Raw genomic sequence first — 24,479 nt, forward strand, 5'->3', positions numbered from 1 at the left:
GCCAAGCCTGGTATTTTTCTGTGTTGGACCTCACTAAAGGGTACTGGCAGGTACTCTTGATGGAGGCAGCCAAGGAAAAAATGGCTTTCATCACGCCAGAGGGGCTGTATCAGTACAAGGTATTACCCTTGGGTCTGCATGGCGCTCCCGCCACGTTTCAAAGGCTAATGGACATTGTACTCCATCCACATCGTCGGTACGCTTTGGTGTACCTGGACAATATCGTTATCCACAGCACCGACTGGGAAAGTCACCTACCTAAAGTACAGGCTGTAGTGGACTCCCTTAGGAAGGCTGGCTTAACCGCTAATCCAAAAAAGTGCGCGATAGGGTTAGAAGAGACCAAGTACCTGGGGTATGTAATTGGACGCGGAATTATCAAACCTCAGGTGAACAAAATTGAGGCAATTAGGAATTGTCCCCGACCTGTCACTACTTGGCAAGTAAAGTCGTTCCTGAGTATGGTGGGGTACTATATGAGGTTTGTCCCCAATTTTGCTACAGTCGCCGCACCATTGACAGGCCTTTTGAAGGGACGCAAGTCAGTGACGGTTCAGTGGAATGAGCAGGCGGAAAAGGCTTTCTCCGCTTTGAAATCTGCCCTGAGTGGGTCCCCGGTATTGGTGACGCCTGACTTCAAGAGGGAGTTTGTGGTACAGACCGATGCCTCTGAAGTAGGCCTCGGAGCTGTACTCTCTCAGGACATCAATAGGGAGGAACATCCTGTTTTCCTGATTCGAAAGATTACCCCAGCCGAGACTAGGTACAGTATAGTGAAGAGAGAGTGCCTGGTCATCAAATGGGCACTCGAGTCTCTCCGCTATTATCTGTTGGGGACAAAGTTCCGTCTGGTGTCTGACCACTCCCCTCTCAAATGGATGAGCCAGGCCAAAGAGAGGAATGCTCGGGTCACCAGGTGGTTCTTGTCATTACAAATTTAAAATTTTCCCTGGAACATAGGGCAGGCAGGTTACAGGGAAACGCAGATGCCCTGTCCTGGGTACACTGTCTGGTGGGTGTTCCCCACTCACGGTTGAACAAAGGGGGGAGGTATGTAGGAAGACGCAAGGGGCCGTCATTGATGGAAGGTATGTGTCACCGAGATTTCTGACCTCGGTGAGGTAAGAGCCGGTAGTTTTAAGTGTCAGCAGCAGCTAGTGCTGATTGACACTGGATGTTGTTAGTATGGCTGTAAAGCCGATCCGGGCCGGCTCTTACTGGGAGTAGCCGAAGTGCTCGGTGAGTGGCTTCTCAACTGAGTGTGGTTGATCCTCCATCTAACAGGGAAGCTGTGGAGACTCTGTTTTGGGATCTGTGAATTGGTGCCGTGCTAAAGGCTTGAAAGCCGCATGCTGGAAAACAGGCACCTAAAGCCTGCTGTGGACGGCTGGAGAAAGACTGCTAACCAGGTGAAGATTTTGTTATATGGACATTGCATTGTGTGAACAAACACCAAGACTGTGAATGGTCATTTTGTGTTTCCTTATGTGTGAATAAACACCGAACTGTTTAAGTTAAAGACTTTGTGATTGCCTTTATACTGCGTCCGCTAGCCTTTCTACCAGAGCAAAACCCCACACATGTTATAGACATCTCCTGAATATCAACCTAGATGTATGGATTTTTTATTATTTTTTTTAACAGTAGTGATCTTTCTGTCACCACTTATGTCACATTATATTATTGTAATGCCTCCATCAAAAGGATTTTAAATTTTTCTGTGTCACATTTGGTCATAACAAAGACTTTGTGCTTTCTTTGTAGCATGCCTAATGTATCCAACACCATCATTCCCCGAGTCAATGTACCACTGAGTTCAACCCCCACTGCGCAAGTGATAGCATCGGTGACAAATTTGTCATCTATTGCTGCAGCCATAGCGTAGGAGTCACATGAAACAAATCCTTTGGTCCAGTCCGCTTTTTCCTCAGCACTGGTTTTGGTGAACTTTTCAGAGTGGGCCGATATCTTTCTCATGAAATCTGCCTTTTCGGTTTTCTGAGAGATCCACTCATGGTAAAATTCCTAGAAAAACGTAAAAGTGATTTAAGAGTCTGAATTCTTAATTCTTTATTGCCAGCAATTTATATTGCCTATGTACAGGTGAAACTCCAAAAATTAGAATATCGTGCAAAAGTTAATTTATTTCAGTAATGCAACTTAAAAGGAGTTGCATTAATGCAATTTAAAGGGCTTCTGTCACCCCCCAAAACTCATATTTCATTTTTGGGCATATTAAAATCCTTATTGTACGGCTATTCCCTATATAGGGCTCTTACCTTGTTCTGTAGCTTCGTTTCATTAAAAAAATCAAGCTTTTAAAATATGCAAATGACTTCACTACCAGCAAGTAGGGCGTCTACTTGCTGTTAGCCGCCGCATCCCCCTTTTAAAAAAACGCCCCCTCCTCCAGTTGATTGACAGGCCCTGTCAGTATTTCAAATCCCGCGCCTGCGCCTTACGTGTCTTCATTCGGTGCAGGCGCTCTGAGAGAAGGACGCTCACTTCCTCAGCACTTCCTTAGTGCGCCTGCGCCGATGACGTCACCTCTAAACCCGAAAGAGAAGACGTTATCGGCGCAGGCGCACTGAGGAAGTGCTGAGGAAGCGAGCGTCCTTCTCTCAGCGCGCCTGCGCCGAATGAAGACACGTAAGGCGCAGGATTTGAATTGCAGACAGGTCCAGCCGGAGGAGGAGAGCGCTCACTGGCCCTGTCAATCACCAGGAGGAGGGGGCGTTTTTTTAAAAGGAGGATGCGGCGGCTAACAGCAAGTAGACGCCCTACTTGCTGGTAGTGAAGTCATTTGCATATTTTAAAAGCTTGATTTTTAATCAAACAAAGCTACAGAACAAGGTAAGAGCCCTATATAGGGAATAGTCGTACAATAAGGATTTTAATATGCCCAAAAATGAAAAATGAGTTTTGGGGGTGACAGAAGCCCTTTAAAATTAGAATATTGTGAAAAGGTTCAATATTCTAGGCTCAAAGTGTCACACTTTAGTCAGCTAATTAATCCATACCCCCTGAGCAAAGGGTACCTGAGATTGTGGTTTTCATAAGCTGCAAGCCATAATAATCCAAATTATAACAAATAAAGGCTTGAAATATCTCGCTTTGCATGTAATGAGTCTATCTCTTATATGAGTTTCACCTTTTAAGTTGCATTACTAAAATAAATGAACTATGCACGATATTCTAATTTTTCGAGTTTCACCTGTATATTGATTTATTTTACCTTATATATCTATTATTATTATTAATTATTAAAGCGCCATTCATTCCAAGGCACTGTACATATGATAAGGGGTATACATACATAATACAGATAATTGCACTATGCATGAACAAGACGAGTTACAGACTGGTACAGAAGGAGAGAGGACCCTGTCCACGAGGGCTTACAATCTATAGGAGTTAAAGGAGTTCTCCAGGAATCGTTATTTATGGCTGCAAGCAACCAGTCTATACACTGTGCTCCGCCGCCTGCCTTTACTTCACACTGAGTGCTTATACGGCACACAGGGTAGCTACATTACTATACACTGCAGAGCAAGAATTATTCTCAACAATGGATGCTAATGGTGCAATGCTGTTTGTGATATGCCAGCAAAAAATGAAGAAGGTCACGGCACTCCAGAAGCAGATTCAATGTGTTTTAATCCACCAAGTATTCAGCAGCAACGTTTCGACAACAGTCTTTATCAAGCTACATACAAGTTTACAAGTGACTCACATTACATATATATAAGGGTACTAATTCATACCAATAAATCAGTGGGTGTGCTTCCACCAATAGACCCGCCTCCTCTCAGGTACAAATAATCATATAATTAATCTAATCTCTGCACCACAGTGTAAATTAATATAAGGCTTACCCAGCGTTCATACTTGGGCTGTTGATCCGTAGTGTGTCCATGGTGAGCGGCGTCTTCCGCATGCAACTGCGGCTGCGCGAATGTTAGAACGAGATTCTCATACATCACATGGTCGGCAATACAGTCATGTGATCAATGACGCTACTCCCGGTCACCTGACTGATGACGCGCCTAAGCATCTAGTCACTGCCATGGTAACCCCAGGTCCTGCAGTAAGAGTGTATGAATCTCCTCCCACGATTCTCTTCATCCAGCATTATATCAAATCCGTGTACTGCATATCTAGACGTCGGTCACCACGGGCACACCAACCGGGGGATAATGTTGCTTAAGGAAAATATAATTTCACTCCACAGTGTCGTAGGAGCCGATCTTCAGTAGGATATACAGCACCTTAATCATATCATTATAACGGTTCAATATCAAACTGGTAATGCGGCTAACGGAAATAGCATAATGACACATAAAGACATAAAGGGGAACCCTTTCATAGAGACTCGGAGCTGACCAGTATATGGGCTCAAAGAATTAGTGCAAAAATGGTGTAAAGGGGAAATCTCGTGGATCTCAAGGTGTAGAGCAAACACATCCCTACACCCATGAGATGAATGTCCAGGGATGTCTTGGTATGCTATACTCTCAATATGTTAAGAGTGTATATAGACAACGGATATTGGGCCCACAACCATTGACTCCCTCAATATAAAGAGAGACAACCGATGTGTGCCCCTGCCTGGTCCGGGCCCCATCACAAAGTGGGAGACCCCTACCACGCTAATATCCACTGCCTCCTGTTAGAAAATAAATTATTCCATACAGGTATCACCCTACACCACCACAACTCAATGTAACCCATACACCCAGATCAGCTCCCCAAGTAAATAATCAGGGATAGAGAACCACTCTTCATGCATGTCAGTTACTACCGTCCCGCATATCCAGTCTAGAAAATCGAAACCTGCCGCACAAATCGTGCGTTGAAAAAATGCACCTGCTGGACGGCTCCCAGGTCACTGCTCCCATAACAACTTAATCCATCCCTCGCCCGTTTCCCGCATGGCAGCCTTATCTATAAGTGATAAAAAAAGGGGGAGGAGAAAAAAAGAACAAGAAGAATAAAATCTGTTAATAATCTCGATATAATATCGGGTACTGGCACTTAATATATAAAAGAAAAAACCCTTTATTTTCACAACCTGAATAGCGATTCAAAAGAGGGAGCCTACCTTGAACTCCCGATTGAGTCCCTTAGGCTCAATGGTGTCCAATTCAAAGATCCATCTAAGTTCCAGGCGTTTTAATAGCCGTTCCCGATCACCACCTCTTCGTGGTGCGGGGACGCCATCAATGATCCTAAACCTCAATTGTGCAACGCTGTGTCTACATCTGTAAAAATGTTCCGGGACTGGAAGTTCACCTTCCAAATTTTCAGACGTACTCTCCATCCTTGTGAACAGTTTCCGGATGGAGTACCTATGCTGGTTAATCCTCAATTTGCAGGCCTGTGTGGTCTCACCCACATAGATGAGACCACACGGGCACTGCAATATATAGATAACAAATTCAGAGGAACACGTGAAAAAACCTTTTATATCATACTTCTTCCCAGTGTGTGGATGGAAAAAGGTTTGTCCCTTCAGTATATTATTGCAGTTGCAACAATTGAGGCAAGGATAGCACCCCTTTCTGGAGATGCATGACTTAACAGGCCTCTGCAGAAAAGAATGTACTAACTGATCGCCCAGATTCTTGGATCTCCTATAGGACATGAGCGGTGGTGTCTGGAACTCCACAATATCTGGGAAAGAGCGTGTCAGGATTTGCCAATTTCGTCTGAGGGTTCCCGCTATTTGATTACTCAGAACCGAATGCGTGGACACAAAAGGTAATCTTTTGTTCTCCTTTTTCGTTCTGGTCGTGGTCAACAATTGGGTCCGTGTGTGTTGTCTGACTTTGTCAAGATGTCTCCTAACCAGTTTCTTGGGGTATTGTCTGGCCATGAACTTAAAGCTCATTGCCTGCAGTCTGTCATCTACTTTTTTGTCATCCGAGATGATACGTCTAACCCTAAGAAGTTGGCTATATGGGAGAGAACTTAACATGTTTTTTGGATGGGCACTATCAAAGCGCAACATATTATTTTTGTCCGTTGGTTTAACAAAAATGTCTGTTTGGAGACCCCTCTCAGTCACATAAACTAATGTGTCTAGAAATTGCATAGAGTGTGGCGAGTCCACTCTAGTGAATTTCAGTTGCATATGGACACTGTTGATGTAGTCATGAAACTGACCTAACTCATCGTCCGTCCCTGTCCATATGAGGAAGATGTCGTCTATATACCTCATCCACCCGGTCACAAATTGGAACAGGGTGGATGGGTATATAGACGACTCCTCCACATATGTCATATAGATATTGGCATATGTCCGGGCCATATTAGACCCCATGGCGGTCCCACGATTTTGAATGTAAAACCTATCGTCAAAACTGAAATAGTTGTTAGTCAGCAGGATCTCCAACAGTGAACTCACAAATTCACATAACTCCGCGGGGTAGTCAGTGTGACGCAAGGCCCACTGGACAGCCTCCAAACCCTTTTCATGTTCAATGCAAGTGTACAGACTGGTGACGTCAAAAGACACCAGTCTGTCACCCGCACCGAATGTCAGCTGCTGGACCCTGCTGAGAAACTCAGTCGTGTCCCTCACATATGATTTTGCTCCTGTAGCCGACGTCGTCAACAGTTTGTTGATGAACATAGCCGCAGGGGCAAAGACCGAATCTATGCCCGCCACTATGGGGCGTCCAGGTGGATTGCATAGATCCTTGTGGATCTTTGGTAAGACATACAGGGTTGGTGTAACTGGATATTTTTCTATCAAATAACTGTGGAGTTTTGCATCAATGATGTTATTCGCATAAGCATTATCTACCAGTATTTTTATTTTCTTCATCACTCCGAATTTCGGGTCTCCATTGACCTGTCTATACACTTCTGTGTCTTGCAGTTGTTTCTCTATTTCAGCAACGTACTTAGTAGTGTTCATTACTACAATTGCCCCTCCCTTGTCGGCTGCTTTGATCGTTAACTCTTTGCGCCGACTAAGGGAGGTCAATGCAGCTTTTTCTTCCTTGGTCAGGTTAGACTTTGAGACATCATCATTCTGTCTTCTCAACTTGGTAACGTCCGACCGGACCAAGGATATAAAAGTATCTATTGCTTTATGATATACCGGGGGTTGAAAATCACTTTTAATGTGTAACCCCAAGCCAGTCAAGGTTAAAATACTGTGTTCAGTGTCCTCAGAGGCCGAAGGAGGAAATCCATCCCTAGGTCTCTGAGTCTGATCATTGAAAAAAACTCTCAACTTGATACGCCTAAAGAAATGCAGTAAATCAATTTCATTTTGGAACCAATCAACCGTAGACGTAGGGTTTGATTGGTTCCTACGTCTACGGTTGATTGGTTCCAAAATGAAATTGATTTACTGCATTTCTTTAGGCGTATCAAGTTGAGAGTTTTTTTCAATGATCAGACTCAGAGACCTAGGGATGGATTTCCTCCTTCGGCCTCTGAGGACACTGAACACAGTATTTTAACCTTGACTGGCTTGGGGTTACACATTAAAAGTGATTTTCAACCCCCGGTATATCATAAAGCAATAGATACTTTTATATCCTTGGTCCGGTCGGACGTTACCAAGTTGAGAAGACAGAATGATGATGTCTCAAAGTCTAACCTGACCAAGGAAGAAAAAGCTGCATTGACCTCCCTTAGTCGGCGCAAAGAGTTAACGATCAAAGCAGCCGACAAGGGAGGGGCAATTGTAGTAATGAACACTACTAAGTACGTTGCTGAAATAGAGAAACAACTGCAAGACACAGAAGTGTATAGACAGGTCAATGGAGACCCGAAATTCGGAGTGATGAAGAAAATAAAAATACTGGTAGATAATGCTTATGCGAATAACATCATTGATGCAAAACTCCACAGTTATTTGATAGAAAAATATCCAGTTACACCAACCCTGTATGTCTTACCAAAGATCCACAAGGATCTATGCAATCCACCTGGACGCCCCATAGTGGCGGGCATAGATTCGGTCTTTGCCCCTGCGGCTATGTTCATCGACAAACTGTTGAGGACGTCGGCTACAGGAGCAAAATCATATGTGAGGGACACGACTGAGTTTCTCAGCAGGGTCCAGCAGCTGACATTCGGTGCGGGTGACAGACTGGTATCTTTTGACGTCACCAGTCTGTACACTTGCATTGAACATGAAAAGGGTTTGGAGGCTGTCCAGTGGGCCTTGCGTCACACTGACTACCCCGCGGAGTTATGTGAATTTGTGAGTTCACTGTTGGAGATCCTGCTGACTAACAACTATTTCAGTTTTGACGATAGGTTCTACATTCAAAATCGTGGGACCGCCATGGGGTCTAATATGGCCCGGACATATGCCAATATCTATATGACATATGTGGAGGAGTCGTCTATATACCCATCCACCCTGTTCCAATTTGTGACCGGGTGGATGAGGTATATAGACGACATCTTTCTCATATGGACAGGGACGGACGATGAGTTAGGTCAGTTTCATGACTACATCAACAGTGTCCATATGCAACTGAAATTCACTAGAGTGGACTCGCCACACTCTATGCAATTTCTAGACACATTAGTTTATGTGACTGAGAGGGGTCTCCAAACAGACATTTTTGTTAAACCAACGGACAAAAATAATATGTTGCGCTTTGATAGTGCCCATCCAAAAAACATGTTAAGTTCTCTCCCATATAGCCAACTTCTTAGGGTTAGACGTATCATCTCGGATGACAAAAAAGTAGATGACAGACTGCAGGCAATGAGCTTTAAGTTCATGGCCAGACAATACCCCAAGAAACTGGTTAGGAGACATCTTGACAAAGTCAGACAACACACACGGACCCAATTGTTGACCACGACCAGAACGAAAAAGGAGAACAAAAGATTACCTTTTGTGTCCACGCATTCGGTTCTGAGTAATCAAATAGCGGGAACCCTCAGACGAAATTGGCAAATCCTGACACGCTCTTTCCCAGATATTGTGGAGTTCCAGACACCACCGCTCATGTCCTATAGGAGATCCAAGAATCTGGGCGATCAGTTAGTACATTCTTTTCTGCAGAGGCCTGTTAAGTCATGCATCTCCAGAAAGAGGTGCTATCCTTGCCTCAATTGTTGCAACTGCAATAATATACTGAAGGGACAAACCTTTTTCCATCCACACACTGGGAAGAAGTATGATATAAAAGGTTTTTTCACGTGTTCCTCTGAATTTGTGATCTATATATTGCAGTGCCCGTGTGGTCTCATCTATGTGGGTGAGACCACACAGGCCTGCAAATTGAGGATTAACCAGCATAGGTACTCCATCCGGAAACTGTTCACAAGGATGGAGAGTACGTCTGAAAATTTGGAAGGTGAACTTCCAGTCCCGGAACATTTTTACAGATGTAGACACAGCGTTGCACAATTGAGGTTTAGGATCATTGATGGCGTCCCCGCACCACGAAGAGGTGGTGATCGGGAACGGCTATTAAAACGCCTGGAACTTAGATGGATCTTTGAATTGGACACCATTGAGCCTAAGGGACTCAATCGGGAGTTCAAGGTAGGCTCCCTCTTTTGAATCGCTATTCAGGTTGTGAAAATAAAGGGTTTTTTCTTTTATATATTAAGTGCCAGTACCCGATATTACATCGAGATTATTAACAGATTTTATTCTTCTTGTTCTTTTTTTCTCCTCCCCCTTTTTTTTATCACTTATAGATAAGGCTGCCATGCGGGAAACGGGCGAGGGATGGATTAAGTTGTTATGGGAGCAGTGACCTGGGAGCCGTCCAGCAGGTGCATTTTTTCAACGCACGATTTGTGCGGCAGGTTTCGATTTTCTAGACTGGATATGCGGGACGGTAGTAACTGACATGCATGAAGAGTGGTTCTCTATCCCTGATTATTTACTTGGGGAGCTGATCTGGGTGTATGGGTTACATTGAGTTGTGGTGGTGTAGGGTGATACCTGTATGGAATAATTTATTTTCTAACAGGAGGCAGTGGATATTAGCGTGGTAGGGGTCTCCCACTTTGTGATGGGGCCCGGACCAGGCAGGGGCACACATCGGTTGTCTCTCTTTATATTGAGGGAGTCAATGGTTGTGGGCCCAATATCCGTTGTCTATATACACTCTTAACATATTGAGAGTATAGCATACCAAGACATCCCTGGACATTCATCTCATGGGTGTAGGGATGTGTTTGCTCTACACCTTGAGATCCACGAGATTTCCCCTTTACACCATTTTTGCACTAATTCTTTGAGCCCATATACTGGTCAGCTCCGAGTCTCTATGAAAGGGTTCCCCTTTATGTCTTTATGTGTCATTATGCCATTTCCGTTAGCCGCATTACCAGTTTGATATTGAACCGTTATAATGATATGATTAAGGTGCTGTATATCCTACTGAAGATCGGCTCCTACGACACTGTGGAGTGAAATTATATTTTCCTTAAGCAACATTATCCCCCGGTTGGTGTGCCCGTGGTGACCGACGTCTAGATATGCAGTACACGGATTTGATATAATGCTGGATGAAGAGAATCGTGGGAGGAGATTCATACAGTCTTACTGCAGGACCTGGGGTTACCATGGCAGTGACTAGACGCTTAGGCGCGTCATCAGTCAGGTGACCGGGAGTAGCGTCATTGATCACATGACTGTATTGCCGACCATGTGATGTATGAGAATCTCGTTCTAACATTCGCGCAGCCGCAGTTGCATGCGGAAGACGCCGCTCACCATGGACACACTACGGATCAACAGCCCAAGTATGAACGCTGGGTAAGCCTTATATTAATTTACACTGTGGTGCAGAGATTAGATTAATTATATGATTATTTGTACCTGAGAGGAGGCGGGTCTATTGGTGGAAGCACACCCACTGATTTATTGGTATGAATTAGTACCCTTATATATATGTAATGTGAGTCACTTGTAAACTTGTATGTAGCTTGATAAAGACTGTTGTCGAAACGTTGCTGCTGAATACTTGGTGGATTAAAACACATTGAATCTGCTTCTGGAGTGCCGTGACCTTCTTCATTTTTTGCTGGTACATTGGGGGTCTCTGAGGCCGAGACCTGACGCCACGAGCACCGCCGCAAAGTCGCTTGAGTGTATTCAAGTAAGTGGTGCTGTCCTACCTTACATTTTTGTGTGGTTTGTGATATGCCATCATGGCTGAGCAGCCTGACAGAAACAGGGAGCAGGATCACATCCCTGCTTCCCAGGGAACCTATTTCAATTGCAAAACATCCAGGCTGGCTGCAGCAGTCAGATGCTAGTACCCAGGGGTGGCCTGGCCAGAAACCTTACAGGGAAATTTTCTGGTGAGCCGATAGGCTAGTATAAGAGGCAGTGTTCAAATGGCGCAGGGACACAGGCCGGAAGAAGCCTGTGATCTGCATTGGAGATGGCAGCTTGGAACGGAACTTAGGTGTTTTATTTTTTTCCTTCTTTCCTTGGCCATTTGGGAAGCATATTACTGGGGTCACTCAAGGGCCCACATCCTACCGCCTAAGCCCCTTACTCCATATCTTAATAAGAGACATCTGGAGGAGGACAGAAGCTATTGATGGCCACTACAGAGGGGCAGCTTCTGGGACAGCACCTTATGCTGTGCATTGCTATTTTGTTCTGCCAGGATAGTATTATGAGCTGCAATTTGGTAATACTGACCCCGCCTACTTGTATTGACCCCATCTACTGTGTAGAGGACTGCCTAAACATTTGCACTGGATTGGTGGAGGATTGAAGAGGGCAGCAGTGTATTTTGTTAATTTAGTACATTTGTTGCTCTTTTTCCCATGACCCAGACAACCCCTTTAAGCTCCCCCTAATAGCAACTGCAGGCCAATGCTATAATTTAACTCATTGTTACAGCATTCTAGACAAGAGTCCACAGAGATTTATTTTATGCAGAACCAAATTAATATTATTGTCCCATGAACCCATGATTAAAGGGTTATTCCCATCATAGCCTTTCTTGACCTAGAAGGCAATTACCACAGTGAGCCCCTGCTGGGGGTAAGCGGAGTTACGGAAGTGGTGGAGCATCCGGCATGCTGTTTCTGTAGCTCCCACAGCAGTGAATGGGAACTTAGGCAAACAACATAGCACAGCAATGTACGCTTTTCTTTTAACTTCAGGGTTACTGAAAACAGCATAGGTCCCATTCACTGCTGTGGAAGTTACGGAAACGTCAAAGTTCTGGCTGCTTCAATGTTTCTGTAAGTCTGGCCACCCCGGCCGACACTTCATGTGGTTATTTCTACAGTATCTCAGCCATGAAAGGCCGCGATGGGAATAACTCTTTAAAGGGAATCCATCACCAGTGATCCACCCCCTCCATAAAGCAAAGACACATAACTGTAGATCACCTGATTAAAACGCTGTTTTTCTTTAGTTGATCGGAGGCTCTGTTCCCGAGTTTTCATACTTCTTCTTGATACACAAATGATGCTCTTGTTGCATACAAGCTCCTCTCTTTTCTGTGTCCAGCCCCACCCTGGTTGCTTTGCCACTGCCTGACCCTGTCAATCAAAGCAGCCAGGGAGGGACTGTCCATGAAAATGAAAGGAGCTTGGGTACAACAAAAGCAATGGTGACACCCTCATTACACAAAAGGCTTATTCTGCATATTAATAAACAGTGCCATAACTCGGGAACAAAGCCTCGGAGCAACAAAAGAAAAACAGTGTTTTAATCACAGCTATTTGTCTATGCAAACAGGTGGATAAGGAGGTCACGGGCTTCAAACCCGTGACCAGCCACATCCCAGGCGGTAGCCCTGCTTACTAGGCTACCGTCCTCTCTGGACATTCCTCCCTGAAGCCTATTAGTTAACCTCAGTCTTGCCAAGCCTTGCTCATTACCCTTGATTCCCCACACCTGGTACTTCCCTATATAAGTCAGGCCCCTTGCACTCCAGTTTGCTGATTATTGAGCTCCTGAGCCTTGATCAAGCTTCTCCTCATCTGTTGCTCTTGCTACTGCTGGAAGTCCACTGCTGACCAGGAATTGCCTACCGACTACTCTTCTGCCTTATCCCTACCTACTGAACTGCTACCACCGTTGCCATCCGGATTGTCTGACCACGCTTACTGCCGCCTGCCCTGACCCACCGCCTGCCTACCGACTACGCCTCTGCCAGACTTCCTGCACCTACTACCTGCCTGCGGTCCTTGCCACTGGGCTCCACTCCTACCCCCAGCAAGTGGTCCTCTGACTCAGGTGAGCCTGTAGGACTGTTACACAGATTCTCTTTAAAGAAATAGTTTCTAATTAAACAATAAAAATGTACAACTTACCCAAGAAAGGGCATTGCTACAAGTGAATTCCCACGTTGCAATATGAGTTGGACAATCAAAACCATTTAGTACAATGTAAGCTGCTTCTGGGTCGCATGCAAAATTGAATTCGCCACAAACTGTTGTATTACCTCTTGCTAAAATAAAAGAAATAAAAAAATATAAAATATTACATTGCAAATACTTATCCTTCCTTTTGCTCAAGTGAAAAAGAAGATTTGATGAGATAACAGGGGATTGTCAAATATATTGTAAAATACCGTACTTCAAACTGTACCTCTACTTACTTCCATCATGTATGCCCTAATCCTGATCAGACAGTCTAATGCGGCTGGATATTAGGCCAAAACTAACAAAGTGTAACATATATGAGAAATATGCATTATGGCAATGACAATTGTGTATCTGAAGTGAAAAAGAATGAAATACCGTACTCTTTCTATGTTGGCCAATGCTTTGGGGTGCTAAGTGCTTATAATATGAGTGGACATGTGTCAATGGGACTGCATTACGAGTGACAGCTCTGCTACGTTACCATTCTGTGCTAGAAAAGGAATGGACTCAATCTGCAGCACTGTGATCATATCATATGTAGGGTGTACACCATGATTTACAGTGCTGGGTAGGGGTGAGTAGAATAGAAGCTGAAAGCATACAGCTATTGCAAAAACATTTTCTAATTATTCCAAATATTAAAAAAACATAAAAAACTTTTTGATAGCTTTTTATTAGTTTTTTGGGTGAATAATTTTGTTCACCTTACATGATAAATGAAATGATAGCTGTGTACTGTAGGTCGTTACAGATGCAGTAATATGAAATGTGCGGCAATATTTTATTTTTACACTTTTTTTCCATTGAAAATCATTTTTAAATGTAACTTTTTTCATTTTTTTTTAACCATTTAATAGTCCTACAAGGGGACTGTAATAGGCAATCTTTTAAATGGTTCTATAATTCTCTGGACTGCTTATGTAGATGCAGAAAATTATAATGTCAGTGCTGGCTGCTCCAGAGAGGCGCGCGGGGCCTGCTAGGATACACTGTAGACAGGGCTGGGGCCTCAGCCTGCCGTGCACAGACATTGGAACCCCACAATCTAATTCGTCTAGGAATAAAGCCCCTTAGTGACCACTGTAGAAACCCAAATCGGCAGTCGTTAAGAGGTTAAATAATAAGGAGCTACAGTGAGGAACAGAATTATTTGAACACCCTGCGATTTTGCAAGTTCTCCCACTTAGAAATCATGAAGGGGTCTGAAACTCACATTGTAGGTGCATTCCCACTCTGAGAGACAGAATAAAAAAAAATATCAGGAAATCACATTGTATGATTTTTTAAGAATTTATTTGTCTTGCACTGCTGAACAAAAGTATTTCAGTACCTGAGAAAATCAGTGTTAATATTTGGTACAGAAGCATTCGTTTGCAATTACAGAGGTCAAACGTTTCCTGTAGTTCTTGACCAGGTTTGCACACACTGCAACAGGGATTTTGGCCCACTCCTCCACACAGATCTCCTCTAGATCTGTCAGGTTTCGGGGCTGTCGCTGAGCAACACAGAGTTTCAGCTCCCTCCAAAGATGTTCTATTGGATTTAGGTCTGGAGACTGGCTAGGCCACTCCAGAACCTTGATATGCTTTTTACCGCGCCACTCCTTGGTTATCCTGGCTGTGTGCTTCGGGTCGTTGTCATGTTGGAAGACCCAGCCACGACCCATCTTCAATGCTCTGACTGAAGGAAGGAGGTTGTTGCTTAAAATCTCACAATAAATGGCCCCATTCATCCTCTCCTTAATACAATGCAGTCGTCCTGTCCCCTTCGCAGAAAAGCATCCCCAAAGCATGATGTTACCACCCCCATGCTTCACAGTAGGGATGGTATTCTTGGGATGCAACTCATTCGTCTTTTTCCTCCAAACACGATGAGTGAAGTTTAGACCAAAAACTTTGGTCTTATCTGACCACATGACTTTCTCCCATCCTTCCTCTGGATCATCCAGATGGTCATTGGCAAACATCAGACGGACCTGGACATGTGATGACTTGAGCAGGGGAACCTCTCGTGCAATGCATGATTTGAAACCATGATGGTGTAGTGTTCTACCGACAGTGACCTTTGAAACTGGGGTCCCAGCTCTCTTCATGTCATTGACCAGCTCCTCCCTTGTAGTTCTGGGCTGATTCCTCACCTTTCTTATCATCAGTGATACCCCACGAGGTGAGATCTTGCATGGAGCCCCAGTCCGAGGGAGAATGACAGTAGTCTTTAGCCTCTTCCATTTTCTAACAATTGCTCCAACAGTTGATCTATTTTCACCAAGCTGCTTGCCAATTATCCCGTAGCCCTTTCCAGCCTTGTGTCTCTGGTGTCTTTTGACAGCACTTTGGTCTTGCCCATGGTAGTAGTTGGCGTCTAATTGACTGTGGGGTGGACAGGTGTCTTTAAAGAGCTCAGACAGGTGCTACTAACTTAGATTAATGATTGGAGTAGAGGTGGACTTTTTAAAGGCACAGTAAGGCCCCATTCACACGTCCACAATTTAGTTCCGCATTTTGCAGAATGGATACGGAATTTCGGACCCGCACTTCCGGGTACGCAATTCCGTTCTCGAAAAAAATAGAACATGTCCTATTTTTGTCCGCAATTGCGGACAAGAATAGGCATATTCTATTAGTGCCGGCGATGTGCGGTCTGCAAAATGCGCTACGGACGTGTAAATGGAGCCTAACAGGTCTTTGAGAGCCAGAATTCTTGCTGTTTCTTAGGTGTTCAAATACTTATGTTCAGCAGTGCAAGACAAATAAATTCTTTAAAAATCATACCATGTGATTTCCTGATTTTATTTTTAAAGTTCTGTCTCTCAGAGTGGGGAAGCACCTACAATGTGAATTTCAGACCCCTCCATGATTTCTAAGTGGGAGAACTTGCAAAATCACATATAGGTTAAAAAACACGACTTTTTAAAATTTTATTTGCAGTTTCCCCAAATAAGGGCTCATGCACATGACTGTTGGCTGTTTTGCAGTCTGCAAAACACGGATACTGGCTGTGCGCATTCTGCATTTTGTGGAATGGAGTGGCCAGCCTCTAATAGAACAGTCCTATCCTTGTCCGTAATGCGGACAACAACAGGACATGTTCTATAATTTTGCAGATGGCACAGAATGGACATGCAGATGCAAACAACACATGGAGTGCTGCCCACATCTTTTGCGGCCCCATTGAAGTAAATGGGTCCACATTCGACACGCAAAAAATGCGGATCAGATGCAGACCGAAACCACAATAGTGTGCAAAAGCCCTAAAACTCAGAATAGAAAAAAAATGCATTAATTAAAAGTCTAATGCATCACGTAAAAATTATAATCCAACAAATAAAAAAGCTACAACCTTTAAACCACCACATGCATTAAATTGCGTCATTGAGACCTTTTCAGGCCAAGACATTAAGGGGTTAAATATGGTGCCAACTCAGGAGTTATGCCCACTTCATAGGTGGTGGGTTGATGGCTGTGTTATACAACTGACACCCAAAGGCAATGTTTATGATCAGAGATAACTCTGATCACAGGTGTTTCCATCTCTCAGATGCCATGGTCAATAGCAACCAAGGCGTATGAGCAGTTAGAGCAGGGAGGCACTCTCTGACCCCCAGCGAGCTCTTGTGAGGGTTCCCAGGCCTGCCATTATACTTTTCCTATTAAACCCTACCTGTAGCCATAAAAAACGACAGCTTGCCCTGCAAAAAAAATAAAAAATCAAGTCCTCACAAAGCTTCATAGATGGAAATAAAATAAAAAAAGTTATTAGTGTCAGAATATGGTGACACAGAGCAAATTATTTTTCCAAAGTTTTTTTAAAATTTATTTAAAAGTAGTAAAGCATCAAAAAGCTATTAACGTTTCTTACTGCTGTAAGCATACTAACCCGTAGAAAAATTTCTGTTGATGGCCAGGCACCGGACAACAACTTGACAGCCATATTGTGAAAAAAAGAGCATGGTTATGACTGCTGCCTATTAATGAGGTTGTGGAGGATCAGAAAACATGGCTGCCTTCTTCCAGAAAGAGCACAAGCCCTGTTCACTAATCGTGTCTAGTACTGAAGTTCAGCTCCGTTGAAGTGAACAGGGATGAGCTGCAATACTGCCCTCAATCTACTTTCTGAATTCCTTCTGGACCTGCCATAAGGTCATGAATCGGTGTCTGGAGCTGAATTCCCAATAGGAGATTTCCTCAAATCTCTAAATCTCATCTACTTTGCCAAGACAATGTTCAACCGAATTGAGGTCAATGGTAAGCCAGAATGTAGGGATAAGAAAACCGGCCACGGTAATTAATTGTCTAAACAGGTACCCAGACCCACCGAGAAGGGTGCCCTCCAGGGATAGGGGTACATACAAGGTTACTGCACTGATAAATCTTGGACCACCACTTTTGAATTAGTTCACAGCTCCACCAAAATGGAAGAATGTACCTCTAATCCTTGAGGCACCTGAAACATGTATCCAACCTATAGAGACTGGTCTCATCGGGAGTCTTATACCATTGCATAAGCACTTCATAGCCATTATCCTGGATTGGAACACATCTTGATGATTTATGAGGGGAGAGGAGGATCACGACCACGTCTTATGCTAATGTTATGCCCAAACTCCTCTCTCACAGCCTAATATAGGCCAGACTGGCAGGGAGCACTGGGAGCTAAGGTTTTTATAGAACAGAGAGCTTAGCTTTACTGGGTGATGGAAGTGAGAGAAATGTTCTTCTAGCCATGTGAGAGGACAGGTAAAGTGATTTTTTTTTTCAAGTGATGTGGATTTCAATGAAGACCGCAGGAAATACATAAGAGGAAGGTGTGAGCGGCTGATCTTTAATAAAGTAAACTCTTTAGGCTCTAAAATAGATCCTTGAGCATCAAACAAGATATCGGACAATCCTTAATACAGATATAATACTTACACTCCATATTACCGCCCATGATAAAAAGATTTTGAATTTTCCGTGGAAACGTGGGATCCATGTTCAGAGCTAAAGCAAGATTAGTCAATGGACCAGTTACAACAAGGGACACCTGCATAAAAACCACATTGACGGTGATAAATGTAATAGGTGTGATAATTCATCAAATACATATTTAAAGCACGGAAAAATAATTATTTAACAGATCCATAGAGAACGTAATATTATTCAAATACAGGTTATCACACAAGATTATGCAATTAGTTCTTAAACAGAAATGGCAATTATTTTATTTTATTTTTTTTATTTTATTTTGCAGAATACTCTTGGCATCGATAAAAGGAGATTTTTGTGAACTCACCTGTAAAATCTCTTTCTCGCTTAGTTCATTGGGGGACACAGGACCGTGGTTATAGCTGCTTGCTGCCACTAGGAGGCGACACTAGGCTGAAAAGTGATAACTCCTCCCCTGCCGGCTATACCCCCTCCAGCCTGGAGAGAGCATATCAGTTTGTGGCCAAGGAATAGGAGTAGGAGAAAAAAAAAAAAACATACGTTAAACAACTAACAACTGACAAATGTCAGTCGGATCGAACCAGAACTGAGGACCATACTGGCCCACCAACCGCCATCATTTGCGGCAAACAGAACCACTGGGTGGGAGCTGTGTCCCCCAATGAACTAAGCGAGAAAGAGATTTTACATGTGAGTTCACAAAAATCTTGTTTTCTCGCTCATATCATTGGGGGACACAGGACCGTGGGACGTCCTAAAGCAGTCCACGGGGAGGGAAACAAATCACACGCCCATGGAGAAAAACGCCCTCGAGGATGCGTAATCCGCTGCCACCTGCAAGACCTTGCTGTCCGGAGCAGCATCCGTTGATGCCTAGGAAAGCACCCGGTAAAACTTGGTAAACGTGCCGGAAGACCAAGACACTGCCTTCTACCACTAAAAAGCTAATGCCTGGAGTAGATGAACCCGAGAAGTGCCGACCGCTGGTCGGGTAGGCCATAACTCCGCTGGGCGGTGCCTTGTCCCAGGAGCGGAATGCCCAAGCAACTGTCAGACATATATACCTGGAAAACATCCCTTTGGAGGTCATCAGCTTTGACAAGGACCTCCAGGAAAAAAACTGGTAGAAGTCTGTACAGCGGAAAGCGCTAGTTATGGACTAGCAAACATCATAGGCCAAATTAGATGGCTGATGGAGAGCTCGCTCTCTAAAATGTGAAAGAGAAAGAAGAGAATACCATGTCTGAGATGACTTGGAAAGCGGCAACTACCTTCTGCAAAGAAAGAAGATACTGGGCGTAGCACTGCCTTATGCTAATGACAAAAGAAAAATGTACGTACAAGAAGGCGCTATCAACTCCGAAAGCCGTTGAGTGAAAGATCCCGCCACCCGGAATGCCGCCTTCCCAGAAATAAAAAGGAGAAGAAGAAGTCCCAGAGGGAGGACTTGTTTTTCACTAAAACGCCTCCAAACGATCCACAGGTCGTTGGGACGAAGCCGGCTGCTGGCCACAACTGTGGAAGCAGAACCAAAATCCAGGCACACAGGATCCTCCTCTGGTTAAGAGAACACCCCTTAGGAAGCGGTAAATTGGTAGACTAATGCCCCTAGAGCCGTAGAGGCTTGTGGTGAGACTTCTAGCGAGAGAAGCTGCTTGAGAAACTACTGAGAAAAGAATTCCTGAGCCAGGCATGACCAACAGCAGGCCAATGAACCAACACCTCGCAGAAAGGTAGAAGCAAAGCCGATGTGAGCATCACCGGTGACGGGAAGCCCTGTAAATGACCATATATTGACAATGCGGAAACACTGCCTAGAAGGGCAGATGACCAAGATGAGAGAAATACTCTTGCCTGGTGGAGTGTGATTACTACGTCCAACGCCCTCACCGTACCCGGGGAACCCTGGTCATGAGGAAAAAATACAGCTGGGATTCCATAGCCGTACAACCCATGTCTACTGGTCGGCTAGATAGAAGGGGAAGGTGGTCAGCCATCCAGCTCGAGGAGGGACAGGAAAGAAAAGGGTGTTCTGTTCCAGGAACGAAACCCCTACCAGTGGTGGCAAGGCGTACCCGATCTGCCCGGCGTTGGGGGGACCCGTAGTCCACCCCCGGAATGAGCAGTGAAAGGAATGACCACCATCGGCTTGAGGTGACATAGACAGTAATCATATCTGAAGAAAGGTATCACTGTAGTGGTAGACGAGTGCCGCAGGGACTAAGCTACCCAGTAGAGCGCACCCAAAAGGTAGGTGCTGATAGCTATGGCATTTACGCCATTGCAAAGCCCGAGTTGACGACACAAGGACTACAGTTATCAGAGCAACGGTCAATTATCAGTAGTGCAGACCATTAAGAGGCCCGGGCTAAAGCCCATTGCCATCAGAGACTGTCACTCTACAAAATCTATTGGTAATGCAATACTCCGCCTGAGGAGGAGGCCATACAAGGGAAGCCACAAGAGTAATGCTAACGCCATACTCCAGCTGAGGCGGAGGCCACACCGTAGAGGACACCGATTCCAGAGTCAGAAGAATCCGTCACCTGACGAAGGAACTGTGCAGTAGGAACCCTAGTATGTAGTGGAGGTGAAAATACCCCTTGTACAGTAGGAGTTACAGCATGCTCCGCCAGCGTAAAACTGAGGGGGAGGCCTAAGGCACCCAGAAGAAGCATGGTACCATGCTTTCTCAGTTAAGTAGAGCCAGCCTTAGGCACTCCGTCTAAAAAGGGTGCTGAACAGTAGCAACCGCCGAAGCAGTGCCAGGGTAGAAATCCTACCTGAGGTGGGCTGCCCCACTGCAGCGACTACGTTCTCCAGCCTTAGTGTGAAAACGTCCCCTGCTGAGAAGAACACGCTGTAGTAGCCAGCAAAACACCCCTCACCTAGATAAGGAAGAGTGGTGGCAAAGAATACAGAGTCAGTGCAACCTTCGGCTCGCTGGATCATAATCACAATATTTTGTGTAATGCCGTGCACACCACACGTTGCAGATGACCAATTCATGACCGACCTGAACAGTGAAGGCCCATGGGGATGGGGGTCTCTAGGACACATAAGTGTTGCTAGGTGACCCCCCTGAGAGAACAAAGGTCGACATATTAGCGCCCCCAACCAGCACCGGAAGAAAAAGAAGGATACAATATGGGAGTAGCCACAGTATCCAGTGACAGCATCCATATACCACTAGATGAAGAGTACAAGGCACCAACAGTACCGACTGTTGCCACGGCCCACCTGTGAAGGAAGCCAAGGTATCTAGTGTCGTGGCGTAGTTGGATTAAAGCATGTAAAGATGCTTAGTGATTCCCCCGTTACTTGTAGAAGGGGGTAATGCCACGACTGTTGAATAGCATTCAGTGGTAGTGCAATCCTCCGGTTAAGGAAGGGGGAAAGCGCAATAATCAGAACCGTATCCAACGGTAGTGTAATTACCCCACCTATGGAGGGGGGTAATGTCTATGGTAAGCACTGCACTCAGTGGTAGTTTAATTACTCCACCTATGAAGGGGAGAAACATATACAGGAAGTACTGTATCCCGAGGTAGTGCAAGTACCTCACCTATGGAAGGGAGTAATGCACCCAGCAAGAACTGAATCCAATGGTAGAGAATTACGCCCCTATGGAAGGGGGTAATGCACATGATTAGTCCTGTACCCGGTGGGAAGTGAAATTCCTCCACCTATGTAAGGTATAATGCATACGGTAAACACTGTCACCAGTGATAATGCCATAACGCCTCCTATGAAAGAGGCTAATGCATATGGCCAGTACTGTACCCAGTGGAACAGCAATTCCGTCAACTACGGAAGGGGGAATGCCTATGGCTGGCACTGAGACCAGTGCTAGTGCAGTTAGTCCACCTATGGAAGGAGGAAATACATAAGGTAAGTACTGTATCCAGTAGTAGTACAAATGCCGCCTAAGGAAGGGGGTAATGCATACAATCAGTACTGCTGGCTAGTATGGATGCAATCTTGGAAGATTGAACTGGATTCATATCAGAGTCCGAATAACTGATCCCCCCCTCCCTCAGAACCAACCCCTGCAGGAAGGGAGGGTTCTGAACGTAACCCTAGGGAGGAAGGGTGGAGGTGCGGAGGTGACCGAGGAGGAAATATGTCCTGCTCTGGCCCGCACATGTGCAGTTCTACCTCTCAGCATCTAGCCATGGCAGTTGCAGGCTGTGCCGGTGGTGATCTAACAATCAAACCACCCAGAGGATGGAATCGGAACCTCTACAGGACCACTCACTGGATTGTGCGGGCGGTACTTAATCAACCAACGACCCCGGAGGGTGGATTGGGAACTTCCAGAGGTCCTCCATTGGATTGCGCAGGTGGAGAATTATCAACCAAACGACCCAGGAGGGTGGATTGGGAATCCTTCAGATGTGCTACCCTGGATTTGCGCAGGTGGAGTATTATCAACCAAACGGCCCCGGAGGGCGGATTGGGAACTTCCAGAGGTCCTCCATTGGATTGCGCAGGTGGAGTATTATCAACCAAACGGCCCCAGAGGGCGGATTGGGAACTTACAGAGGTCCCCCATTGGATTGCACCGGTGGTGACATATCAACCAGACGACCCAGAAGGGTGGCTTGGGAATTCTTCAGATGTCCTCCACTGAATTTGCGCAGGTGGAGAATTATCAACCAAACGGCCCCGGAGGGCAGATTGGGAAACTGTGAGCGATCCTCCACTGTCCGGGATAGGACATGGGCCCAGCCTGGTACCACACCATCAGGGTGGTCCTGCGGTGATGTGGGTTGAGGGGGGCCGGACTACCAGTGATGCCCCCGCCAAATGGACAAGAGGCAGGAAGGGGTTAAATTCCTTAAACTTAAGGTATTAGGCCTGCAGAGAAGAAACACCGTATAATCCAGTGCCGGCTGCAAAGAGGCGGCTTACCATGAAGGGTTAACCCAGCTTAGAGGACCGGAGGCGGAGCTCAGCGGGCATAACTGGAATGAAAGTTGCGACCCTGTAGGCCGCAAAGCCGGGACATAAAGTTCGGCGCACGGCCAACCGGGACGTACTGCCGGTTGGCTTCAAACAGAAGGACTTAGATCGGTGCGCGGGATGTGCCCGCTTGGGTCCACCGGCCGTTGGAGCCCACACCGTGGGCCGAGTACAGGTAGGCCCGAAGAGAAGCCGGGGACTAAATTTTCGGCGCCCGGCCGAACGAATAGCCGGCCGAGGAGCGGAGGGTCCGGAGCGGGGCTCTCAGGCGCCCTGGTTGCATACCGGCCGCGTGTGCTCACCCCGCAGGCCGGATAACGTGAGGCCCACGGAATGCTAGGAATGCGCCCTGTCAGATAGCGGTCGCAGACCCCGCAGGCCGGGACGAATAAGCTCAAGCCGCAGGACTTAAAGAGCTAGATAGGGGAACCCAGGCCCCCAGATATGGACAGAGGCCCAAAACGTACATCGGGGGCTGAGGTAACGTGGGGCCCTCAACAGGGCATGGCCCACTTTGAAGAAATATTTCCTCATTTTAGAACGAGGTGACCAAGGAAGGGGGGGGAACTGAGAATACTTACCCAATCCGGACTACTCACCCCATCTTCATCCTCTTCTCTTCACCCCTTCTCAGAGTACCAGGAGGGTCACCTCTTCAGCAGCTGGCACCCGAAGTGGCAGGAGACTGGAATGGCGGAGGATCTCGCCGGATTCAGGTGACCCCTTTGCTGGCGGGAAGCAGGGGAGCTGGGCTGCCCTGGTCCACTTTTGCTTCTTGGGGAGGGCGAGCGGTGAGGGAATCCGACACCGGTCTAGCTCCCGGGGTAGACAGAGGGGCAAGTGCCTCTGTTTCCCCTACCTAAATGGGAAAAGATAAAACAAAAAAGAAAAAATAAGAAAGGGAAGCCGCCTTGCAAAAGCAGAGAGGTCTGCCTCCTACGACACTAAGCTAAAAACTGATATGCTCTCTCCAGGCTGGAGGGGGTATAGCTGGCAGGGGAGGGGTTATCACTTTTCAGCCTAGTGTCGCCTCCTAGTGGCAGCAAGCAGCTATACCCACGGTCCTGTATCCCCCAATGATACGAGCGAGAAAAAAGACTGTTCATCTCTTTTTGTTCCAATGCAAGACTCAATTTAGATAAAATCATAAAAGAAGGAAAAAACAAACAAAATAAGAATCCAAAAGTAATGTTACTGTGCACATAGCAATAAACAAACTATCACAAATGGTTCAGCATAACTGATTACAGG

The 24,479-nt window shown here is 45.6% G+C and overlaps 1 protein-coding gene across 2 annotated transcripts in view; it reads right to left on the minus strand.

Moving 5' to 3' along the window:
* Positions 1-1,514: 1,514 nt before the first annotated feature.
* The window catches only part of LOC120995799 (pyrimidine-specific ribonucleoside hydrolase RihA-like), a 58,941-nt gene continuing 35,976 nt past the window's right edge, over positions 1,515-24,479 (minus strand). For both annotated transcript variants that reach the window (XM_040425230.1, XM_040425229.1), the window contains exons 4-6: positions 18,249-18,360; positions 13,285-13,421; positions 1,515-2,025 (exon numbers count right to left, since the gene is read on the minus strand). In XM_040425230.1, the coding sequence (XP_040281164.1) occupies positions 1,681-2,025; positions 13,285-13,421; positions 18,249-18,360 (594 nt within the window). In that variant the 3' untranslated portion in view covers positions 1,515-1,680. The remainder of the gene's footprint in view (positions 2,026-13,284; positions 13,422-18,248; positions 18,361-24,479) is intronic.

Source organism: Bufo bufo, chromosome 3 (assembly GCF_905171765.1).
Source record: "Bufo bufo chromosome 3, aBufBuf1.1, whole genome shotgun sequence".
In the NCBI taxonomy this organism is placed as follows: Eukaryota; Metazoa; Chordata; class Amphibia; order Anura; family Bufonidae; genus Bufo; species Bufo bufo.